An 11,391-nucleotide genomic window follows, 5' to 3' on the forward strand; every position below is an offset into this window, starting at 1 on the left:
AAAAAATCCCATTCTGAGACATGCTAGTTTCTTTTTGCATTTTTGCTTTTGTTTGTACCAAAATACTTTACATAATTCACGTTTATTAAATAAATAAAAATAAAAAATACAATAAGTAGGGCCATGAATTCAAATCCAAATTTCTTAAAGGCTAAAGTAAGTCCATGCGGCTCCTTCTAGGCTTTGATCAGTTGATAATGGACCCAAATGGCTCCTTTACTGTTAAATTTGCCGACTTATGCTTTATGTCAACAGTCCTGCCCACAACCCAGAATTGTAATTCTAATGAGCTACTGCCACTGTGCATAAAATATAATATGCATGGCTAAAAATAATCATAATTAAAAGACCACTGGGAAGGATTTTACCATAGAAAATAATACGGTTGGAGTGAGACTTCAACTCACTCATTGGTTCTTATGTTGGATTCTGCTGCAGCGCTTCTCCCATTTTTATTGGAAACAGCTGACTCCTGTAGTTTTTACTGTCTTTTTCATGACAGTTTTATCGACCAGATTGGACAACTGATTAGTCAAAAATGGCAGGCTGGATGACAGTAAATTTAGCATATCATCCAATAATGTCTATACATATACTCATTAGGTAGTGAGTATCACTTTAAGTGGCATGAATAATTTGTCCTAAAGTCAAATAGTCCTTCAAAACTTTTTTTGGACAGAATGAAGTATTAAATCAGGTTATAAAGTTTTCCACTTCAATTTTTAACACTAACTCGATATTTATCTTTCATATTTTCCCTACTTCCTAAATTGTTTCATGATGTTTTGCAGTAAAGATGATTAAATCCTTTTGACCACTCTCAATTTTCCCAGATTAACAAGCCCCTTCCCCGTCGTTTCCCCCTGAATTACTCCGCCTCTGTTGCTCGTTTTTATAACCAGTTGTATTTTTGACTTACTGTTAATTAATCTAATTAGTCGTGAGATGTTCCATGACAGAGCAGCACAGCGGTGGAGCGGGTAAGCGCTGTCGCCTCTCGCCAAGAAGGTCCCCGTCGAGAGCCCCAGCCAGGTCGTCTCTGTAAGAAGTTTCCATGTTCTCTGGGTTCATTTCTCTGTCCTGATTAGACACCGAGGTGGATTTTGTCATTAAGAAAAGGTCAGCGAGCGGCGCGGTGCTGTGGGACTTAAACTAACAAGCTATTGAAGCTTGGTTAAACCCAATTAATTGGCCAAGCTAAAATATAGTTGAAATAGTTTGGTATATTTGGGTTTTTTGTTGCATTTTGTTTTGAGAAGTTGTTTGTCTTAGAGCTATGGAAGCATATTGCATTTGATTTAAAGAAAAAACAAACTTTTTTCTATTTTTTGTGTATTTTTATGCTAATTTCATGTTTGAGGAATACCAAAAAAGACTGGACATATCATGACTAGCACATAAACAAAACATACACGGATCATATCTGACACGGACACATTGAGGCTTTTCAATTTTTAATTTTAGGTAATGTCATAGTTTTTATGAGTTTTTCTAACAAAAAAAAAGCAAAAAATATAGAATTAGAGTGAGAAACTCTCCTTTTTCTAATCACATTGAATTAAGAAAAAATATTCCAGTGAAAAAAACAAATACATGTTTTCTTTTTAGGTTGAATATAGAAAAAAAATGCATGAAATACAAAAAATTGGAATGTAAATCACATTTTTTTTTAATTAAATTGAATACAGAAAAAATAGCACAAAACCACAAAAATAATAAAAAAATCCCCCTTTATTTGGTTTTAATCAAAAACAAGAAAGAATCACACAAATTTAGAACAAAAATACACTTTTTAATCAAATGCAGAACATATATGTTTGTGTATTTTCAATTTACTGGACCGGTGGTCACTGGATTTTTGCCACTTCACATTCTCTGAAAGTGATAAAACTTATGTAGCTCCAAATTTAAAAATGCATAACTTTATAATGACTTTTTCTGTTGTGTTTATTTATAAGTTATTAAACTTCCTGCTGTTTCTCTCTGAGAATTTGCAGTGTTTTTTTTTTCTATTTCTGATCAGTTTAATTGCAAACATCTGTTAACATTATATAGTGAATATTTTGGGAAATATTGTTTTATTTTTCATTTGAACGGCTTGTTTTCCCACTTATAGATATGGAAATTTTTCTGGGTTTTTTTGTTTTTTCTGTCTACTTTACCTAAACCTACATTAAAAAACCTGCAGATAGACAGATATACTGTGGAAAAAATGACTGTTTTATTACCAAAAAAGGGTTTTTAGACATACATTTTTTGACTATAAAAAAGAAAAAGTAAGTTTTTGCAGATCAATGCAATTATACTATTTAATATTTAAAAATGACTATAAAAAAAGTTAAAAGCAGGTTCATAATGACTAAAATTTTGCAAATAAAATAAACACAAAAAGGGAGAAAAGACTTCTTTGCTTTAGGACTGATGTGAGGCATGTACGAAGTCTACAACTTCATCTACAAGAATGCTAAAAAAAATCCATAAAGCCTTCTTCTTCTGCTGCTGCTGCGATCCAGGACCCCCACTCATGCTAACAGCAGCAGCAGCAGCAGGCTGCACTCAGCGCCCACGCAGGACGCCTCGGAGGGAAGACAGAGAACTCAGAAGGGAGCCCTCATAACAACAGCACATCACAGGGAGTCCAGATGAAGAAAGAAGACGAAATGATCATGTAAGTGTACAGAGAATACAAAACATATAAGAGAACTGATCATCCTGGTAAAATATGAATCATAGGTTTTGTAATTAGGAATGTATTTATAGACTATTCTTTTAAAAAAAAAGAGGTGTGTGGAATACCTTAGCAGAAACACACCTTTTAAGCATCCTGTGAAAACTGTAAAACTTCAATATAAATTTGTTTGAGACCAACTTATTTCGTGCAGTACTAATCAAAAAACTTTTGTTTAAAAATGTAAAATCTTTCTTGCTGATGAGCTGGCAGTAATGAGACCGCAAGAGTCAAAGCCGACACCAACTTGACAATCTCTGGAGACCTGGAGGGAGCAGGTGTTAACATGCCAGATGAAAAAAAAGCTCAAAAAGATGAAAGACTTAAAAAAAAAAAAAGAAAAAAGGTCATTCGGATAAAGAACAAGGCTCACCTCCGGTATGCAGACTTGATTTGTTTATGAATTATTAAAAAAAAGGAGAGCGGATAGTTTTCAAGTGGATAAAATATGCTTTATTTTACCCACCAAGAGACAAGAAATATTACTTTCCGGAGCTTTTGTAAGGTTCTCTTCAAAGCTGTGATAGAGGTTATTAAATACAAAAAAAAAAAAAATATTACAGCTCATGAACCCAAGTGGCTCCAATTTTTTTTCATTTTCTGTTGGATTAGAGAAAATGCTTCTCATTATTTTTCCAGCTCAAAATACACAGTTGCAATCATCAGAAACGATTTAAACATATATTGAATGTTAAAGCACTTTTCCGTTTACCTCCTGTTTGGTGTTTATGAAACTGTTAAAAACATCAGTTGGCATTAAATTATTTTTTTTTCACTCTCCAGTCTTGTAAGAGTTGATTTTTACGTACGGAAAACTGACATTATGTTTATCCCATTTAATAATAGGGAAAACTTACGAATTGTGAACAAAAGTGAGACTTTCACAATTATGTCCTCTCACAGTTTTACAGATAAATCAATTAACTTTTCTATTTTTTTCTTGAAAAAAATTGATTTTTCAGATTGTTGAAAGTGTTAAATTCAACCATGATTATATTAAACTAATTATATTTCTTTTTATTTAGTTGTATTTAATGGTATTAAACATTTGTTTTTATTTTATAAAGAGTAAACACTATTGATACATATGTGCATCAAACCACTCCAAACTTATCTTTATTTAACAACAGTGCAAAAATAAGTGACATTTTTTTTATTTTATTGATTGATGGTAATAAATTCAAGCTTCAAAGGGTTAAAATTATCCTCACATTATCCATTAATCATTTTGAATCAATCTAAGCTTAATAAACAAACAAAAAAAAAAATAGAATTCGATTTAGCAAACAAAAGCTAAAGTCTGCTAGCTTGATGCTAACGTTTAATGGAATTTCCCATAGGACGGCTAATGCTAACGCCCGCTCGACGTAACCATACATTAATAAACAACTTTATAAACTCACAGGCATTCACTTGGCAAACTTTTTTAAAGAAACATTTATTTAAAATGAACAATTTCTGGTCTAAAACAAAGTTTTTTAGCCAATAATTTTTCTTCTTATGGATAAGATGTAATACTACAGTGCGATCGCCACCTAGTGGCCAAACTGGAACGCCCTCCAGGAGAGGCAGAACTGTCAAACTAATTATTTTACCCATAAATTTTACAAAACATCTTCAAAACATATAAACATTATAATTAATCTATCTCCAAACAAATGTGACTAAATTTGTAGACTCAAAATGCAAATGAATCAAATTGTTTTAAGAGGATTTAAAGAATTGAAAAAAAAAAAAATCTGGTGAATCAAATCGAATCGATTTTGGAAATTATTATCAATACCCAGCCTTGTCACAACCCTGAGACGCCTGTACCATTTCTGATTCTCTTCAGTCTTATTGATATTTTCACTTTCATAAAATTTGAGTTTATTCCTGCATTTAACAAACTTCCTGTTGTGGATCTGCTGAAATTTCAATTCATTTGGGGAGAAAAAAGGGCAAAAAAGCTTTTATTAAAAGAAACATTCAGCTCCCAAGGTTTCAGTTGGATGTGCAGCGGAACAGCAGGATGTTTGTGTGATCGATTTTTGAAGCAAATAAAAAGCACTCATTAGTCATTTGTTGTTTTTCACCCAAAAGACGATATTCAAATAGTTTCTGGAGGGAAGAAAAAAAAAATTCTTACAATAAATAAACTTTTCGGAACATTATTATTGAAGGAATTAGTGTAAAAGTAGCAACATGACATCAAAAATCCAACTTTGACTCTACAAATTTTAAATATTGATATATTCTGTCAAACTTCTACATTTTTAATGTTTCAAGTTAGTCGATTTATCTCAGTCTGTCTCGTTTCTATTTTAGATTTATTTGTTGTTTTTCTCTGACTCATAAGTTTGCAAAATGAAGAGGTCGCAATTTTGAAAAACAATGATTAGTTTTAACTTTCATTTTGAGGATAAATGCGCATTTCTTTCCTGCGTCTGCAGATCCCGGGTATAGGGCTTCATTTGCTGCTGTTGCTAGGCGATGTAAAGCAGGTCTCATTGTCATCATCCGTGAAATCAGAGAACTGGAACTCTTTTGTGTGTCAGAGCGGAGCCCCAAATGTGTTCATAGCATTATTAATGATATCATAAACCTTTGAAAACCCATCATCTCATCATTTCCCCAAATCAGTTCCAGCGAAGCGATCCCTGTTTTACTCCTGTCATTAAACAAGAACACCGAACCAAAGAGTGAAGTTTTTTATGGGCGTCCAAATTCGCTCAGACCTGTCATAAAACACACGGGCATAATGAACTACAGGAGCTGAATGGGTTTATCAAATATACCTTTTTACCTTTAAAGGCTGCCTTTCACCAGAAAGAAGACTTAAAAATGATCAACTTATTAGTAATTGTCAAACGATCCAAGCTGAGCTGTTTAAGCTTTAAAATTTCATTGCAGTTTTGAAATAATGAAATAAATTATCCAGCAGTAACTTAAGAAAATGAGTCCAATCCAAAGTAAATTGTGTTTTTAATCTTGTCCTTATGGCATTTTTCTGATGTTGGGGAAATAAAATTAAGCTTAAAATTCCATTTCTGAAAAGATCTGTTGAAATTGTTGTAAAATGTAAAAAATGCCATTTAAAAAATCTTGTAGATGTGACATAGAAGCGGCAACCAATGGGCAACAAGCTGTGCTCCATTCTGATGCATCCACATGTTGATGACTGTACATAGCTCCAATATTGCACACTTTTTTTTTTGTTAAATTAGGGATATGAGGGGCTTTAAGGCAACCGGAGAGTGTGTAAACAGATGGATGTTGGGAAGTGGGGCGGGCTTACTCTGCGCCAACAGTGTCACCCACAACTCAAAGGTGATTTTCTGAGAAACTACTGTCACCCTAATGTCTAGAAAACTACATAAGACATAATCATAATTATAATATGCTTTTAAAACTAGCTCAAAATATGTTTTTGTTTTTTTTGTATCTCTCAAAATGAAAAATTACCACAAGAAGTTCATTTTTACCCATCAGGTTTATCTTCTGTTATCAGTTTGACTATTTAAGCTTTCACTCAAAAAGCTTGCTTCAAAAACATGTTCAAGAACCCTAAATAAAAGTTTAATATTTGGATTAATAAATCAGCACAATCACCAAAATATAAGGTAAAAACTAAAGTTTGAATTGTCTAAAACCGAAAAAGATTAAATATGAACTAAAATTGTTTAAATTTAAGCAAATAATAATAATAATAATAAAATAAAATAGATTGAGTTTATGTTAGTCCATTCTGCTTTTTGCTGCAGTGACAAAACCATCATTTTGATGCAACATCATAAATATAAAAAGAATGTTTCCCTGACAAATATATATATAATTATTCATCTCTACTCATTTAGAACTCTTTAGTCAAATCTGCCTTAAAGGGACCCTACATGAAAATCAACTTTTTGAGCTTTTGAGTTTATTATTCTGTTCACTATAAACAACCCCGAAACTGTATTTTGATCTCTTTACACATTTCTGAGTAATTTTCTAAAAAAAAAAACGGCGCTCTCAACAGAAGCCCCTCCCATACCCACGAAAACAAGCGGGTCTTTACGATCTGATGTCACACAGTGAGATAAGAAATCTGGAAATGTGAAGAGTTTCAAATCAGATTTGTGCATAAATGAGTTGATCAGCCGAACCAACTCTGGTTCACTTTTAGCTGAACTTTAGGTAAATGTATTTCGTTTAAATACACCTTGAAATACTGAAACCTTTAGTTTGTGTCTGTCTCTGAGTGAGTTTAATGGTAGTCATTGGATTTTGTGTTTTATTTGTTCACTTCCTGTTTTTTTGGGAGCACTTCCTGTTTAAAATTAAATATGTTTTCTTTGTATTTTGTATTATGAATTGACATTCCATTCTGATTTTGTTTTATTATGTTGAATTATTCAAAGAAAAATGCATATGAATTTTTATTTCTTATGATATTTGTTTAATTTTTGATTAGTAATTGGGTTGGTTTGGTGAAGGGGGCGGGGCTAGCCACCTATAAAATAGGACCTCTTTTCAAAATGGACACCTCCACAGCACTGTGGCTTACTTTTCTGCTAGACTTCTTTCAGAACTACTAGGTAAGTTTATATGCATTTTTTTTTTTTAAAAAAACAACATTTTGGTCAGCGGTATGTTCATCTGACAGTGTCTAAAGTTTGTAACAGCGCCTCAGTGTGGTGCATCGGCTAACACGTCCCAACCCAGACTGGAAAAGTGAGCAGAAGCAATTTGCAGCTGTTTTCCATCTTTCTCTGTGACCTTTCCTCAGGTGTGCGTGCAGCCTGCGTATCTGTGAGCCTCCTGCTGCTGTAAATAATGCCGAGCCCGAATGAGAGACGCACCTCCGCGGCGGCACTCGTTCCTTACCAAATGCCACCCAGTCATCAAACACAAGGATGGAGATTAATGAAGGAATTTAGGGTGGCCCACCTACAAAGACATTGTCATGTCGCTATAAAATATTGTGCCCATTATGTCATGTGAAAAACAATACCCAGCGCTTTCATGAATTCATAAAGCAAACTGAACAGCGGATAAATGTGAGGTTGATGGCGGCGTCCAAACCAGAGACGGTGGGGAAAATGCTAAATCTGATCTTTCAAATATTTTTATATTTGCATAAATGTCATATGCTAAGTTCTAAATTTAGTTCATTTACTTTACCTTTTTGTCTCACTCAAGTCTTGACACCATGCATGGGAACAGCCATCTCCAAGTCAATAAATCACACAAATAAAAGGATGAAAAAACAGTTTTAAAAGTGGAAAAAAAAAATATTTGCTCCAACTGCTCAGAGATTACATTTAATTTTCCTGGTAAAATCCAAAATCTGTTCGCCAGATTTTCCCTTTCAGGATCTCAGATGACACATGTGTTCGTTAGGAGCCAGATTTTAAGGAAAACACTGAAAGTTTTCTTCCCCAGATGACAAATCCTCTCAGTTGCTCTGCCATTGCGCACACATGGACAGGCGTCTGACAACAGAGCCCCCGCGACAAGATCCCTCCCAGGCAGCAATATTAATAGACTCCTGAAAAATTGAGCACGGCGCCGAGGCTGAACTGGGCAGGAAAATTTAAACCACCCATTTTTTTTTTTTTATAGAAGCCTGTTGTTTTATTCATCGATTGTTTTGAGGCTCGGCTCTGACGGCCTGAATTCATACGTGCTTGTTTCATGTGCTCAAAAAAGTACCGTCGACAAATATGGACTGCTATTAATGGATGGAAACAAATATTCTGTGGTCACAATTTAATTCATTTTTAGTTTTAAAAATACCATAAAAGTAATGGAATCTTAGTGGTTCCTGTCATGTACGTATAAATTACTTCCTGTTTATTAAAAATGAACAAATCAGTATCGCACATATCTTATCTCCTCTATTCAAACCATTGACTGTAAAAATAGTTTTCTTATACAGTCAATGATTCAAACGGACATTTTTGAATTTCATTTAATTAATGTTCAAAATGATTGCATCTGTTTTGGTGAGGGTGTTGATCCATTTAGTTAAACAAAGTTCCAAACAAAAAAAAAAAACGACTTTTATTTCAAATTAGTTAAAGACCCACTCCAGTTATTGTTTTTGATGATTTTAACATGTTCTTGTGACATTTTTCCCATTATGGAGGACCTATATGAACAAAATCAAGCTTCAAATTGCACTTCTGAAAATTTCTTTTTTAAATTGTTGTGAATTAGGAGCAGATAAAATAATGTCTTTTAAAAAAAAGCTTAGTTGTGGCGTAGAAGCTACAATCAGAAGATCTGCTTCATTCTAGCTGCATTTCCATTAACGATGTAATTGCGCAAATTGAATTTGCAATAATACGTTTGTTTAATGGAAACTCCACAAGTTTAAACAATCAATTTATTAAAAAAATAATACATTTTTGAGCTTGAAGGAGGTGTTTTTAGGGGCGTTTCGAAATGGACATATTTTGCAAAACTGCAATTGAAACACTTTGTTTTTTTTTTTTTTAATAAATATGAATTATGTTTTTTTTTGCAAACAAAAGCAAAAATATAAAAAGAAACTAGCATATCTCAAAATTTGATTTTTTTTAATGTTTTTAACTTTTACCTTTTGCCTAATTACTAGCTGAACTCCAAATTAGCATAAAATTCCTCCGTAAATTAAATCAGCCAAAAATGTTAGCAAGTTGCTAAAATAAAAGCTAAACACTAATAGGCCTATAAACTCAAGTAGATAACAAATTAGCCAAAAATGTTGACATGTTGCTAAAATATTAGCTTAACTCCAAATTAGCATAAAAAATTTAGTAGAGGCCAAATTAGCAAAAAAAAAAAAAATCCTAAATGGGCTAAAATTATTCTGTAAACTAAATTACTCAAAAAAGTTAGCCTTGTTCTAAAATAGAAGCTAAATTCTAAATTATCCCCAAAAAACTTCAGTAAATAACAAATTAGCTGAAAACATCTGCTTGTTGCAAAATTATTAGCTAAAACCAAAATTAGCATAAAATTCATCAGTAAACTAAATTAGTAAAAATAAATTTGTATGTTGCTAAAATAGAAGCTACACTTTAAATTAGCATAAAAAACCCAGTAGATGACAAATTAGCCAAAAATGTTAGCATGGTGCTAAAATAAAAGCTAAACACTAAATTATCCCCAAAAAACTTCAGTAGATAACATAGCTGAAAACATTTGCATGTTGCTAAATTTTTAGCAAAACCCCAAATTAGCATTTAAATTCATCCGTAAACTAAATTAGTAAAAAATATTTTTCTGTTGCTAAAATAGAAGCTAAACTTTAAATTAGCCCAAAAATCCCAGCAGATAACAAATTAACCAAAAATGTTAGCATGTTGCTAAATTAATAGCCAATCTTAATATTTTTGAAAATTACTATTTTATTTTTCTTTACCCAGAGAGCCACCAAGGGGGATAAAAGAGTCACATGGTTGCAGACCACTGGTCTATGCAGACGTTTCCTTTGACAGATGATGATGAGCGCTAGTGCCGTGACAGAAACTTGAATGCTTCTTGTCGTGTTCTCAGACATAAAATGGTCCAGCTGCTTATTTGTTTATTGTTTTAATACCTCTAAACAGGCTTCTCTCATGTGTCTCATTGGCGTATACAGAGGCTGTCAATGGTCTAGCTGCGCCGCACTCTCTCGCCATTTCTGTGACGTCACCCAAATTCTTCCTATTTTGGTCCGATTAGGTCCATGTAGGTCTTTGTTTTCCTCATCCGAGCTGTTGCACCTTTAATGTTGGGTTGGGAGTGGTGAGGGGCTGTAAGCTAGTGGGAGAGTGTGTATCCAGATGGATGACGGGAAGTGGGGGAAGGCTTTCTCCACACCAACGAACTCCTGTCGCTCTGTCAAATCTATATCCTAGAAAACAAAAATAATAACTAAAAGATCACTGAGATGTTTTTAAATTAGATTAAAAGGTGATCTAGTAGGTATTTATTGTAGAAAAGGTTTTACAAAATGACATTAGTAAACCAAAATTACAAGAAAAAAAAGTTTTCAACAAAACTGTATCCTGGAACACATTTTATCAAAAATACAAACCCTCTTTTAATTAAACTTCTCTTTATCTTGACCTAACAATTGCCTCATATTTAGTTATTCATAAAACTTAAAATGGTTCAAAAGCTCTCCTCCCCAAACACTGCATTACTTTCTTGACCTCGGAAGATGTTTTCTCTTGTCTTTGACCTTTGGATGTATAAAATTGGATATCTAAACTCCTTTCTAAATGTAAATTTCATTTTAAAAGACATTTTAGCAAAAAAAATAAGGAAAACATTCAACTCATGAAGGCTCTTTTGGTTGAGTTTATCCTGGTTTATTTGTTTTTGCGTGTTCACTTTGTCTTGCAAATGTAGTGGTTTTCACAACATCTATAAAGTAGGTCAATCTCAATCCGCTCAGCATCGCATTTGTTTTGCTCCTGTGTTTGATGGGAGCCGGGTCACAGAGTTGATGTTTGACATTTTATGCCACAAATGACTGTATTTGTGTTTTAATGCTGTGTTTTTTTTACTTTTACAGACTGTGTTCTTGTTTGAAAAACAAAACAAAAGTTGTCTTTGGTTTTCTGGTATCACTGGGATTTGAAGGTGCAGGTGATTTCCCTGTGGGACTACTCAACAACTGTGGAAAACTAATGGATGTGATTTAACTCTGGTTCCTGGGGCAAACA

General features: G+C 33.3%; 1 protein-coding gene across 3 annotated transcripts in view; it reads left to right on the forward strand.

Moving 5' to 3' along the window:
* Positions 1 to 11,391, forward strand: part of psmg3 (proteasome (prosome, macropain) assembly chaperone 3) — a 44,791-nt gene that overhangs the window by 20,660 nt on the left and 12,740 nt on the right. The window contains exon 1 of one of the 3 annotated variants that reach the window (XM_036213191.1): positions 2,359 to 2,668. The exons of 1 other annotated variant lie outside the window; for it this stretch is intronic. In XM_036213191.1, coding sequence (XP_036069084.1) covers positions 2,643 to 2,668 — 26 coding nt within the window. In that variant the 5' untranslated portion in view covers positions 2,359 to 2,642. Of the gene's footprint in view, positions 1 to 2,358; positions 2,669 to 7,202; positions 7,288 to 11,391 lie in introns of those variants that run through there. One more of the 3 variants, XM_024272437.2, reaches the window with a different exon arrangement.

This window comes from Oryzias melastigma, linkage group LG8, assembly GCF_002922805.2.
Source record: "Oryzias melastigma strain HK-1 linkage group LG8, ASM292280v2, whole genome shotgun sequence".
Classification (NCBI taxonomy): Eukaryota; Metazoa; Chordata; class Actinopteri; order Beloniformes; family Adrianichthyidae; genus Oryzias; species Oryzias melastigma.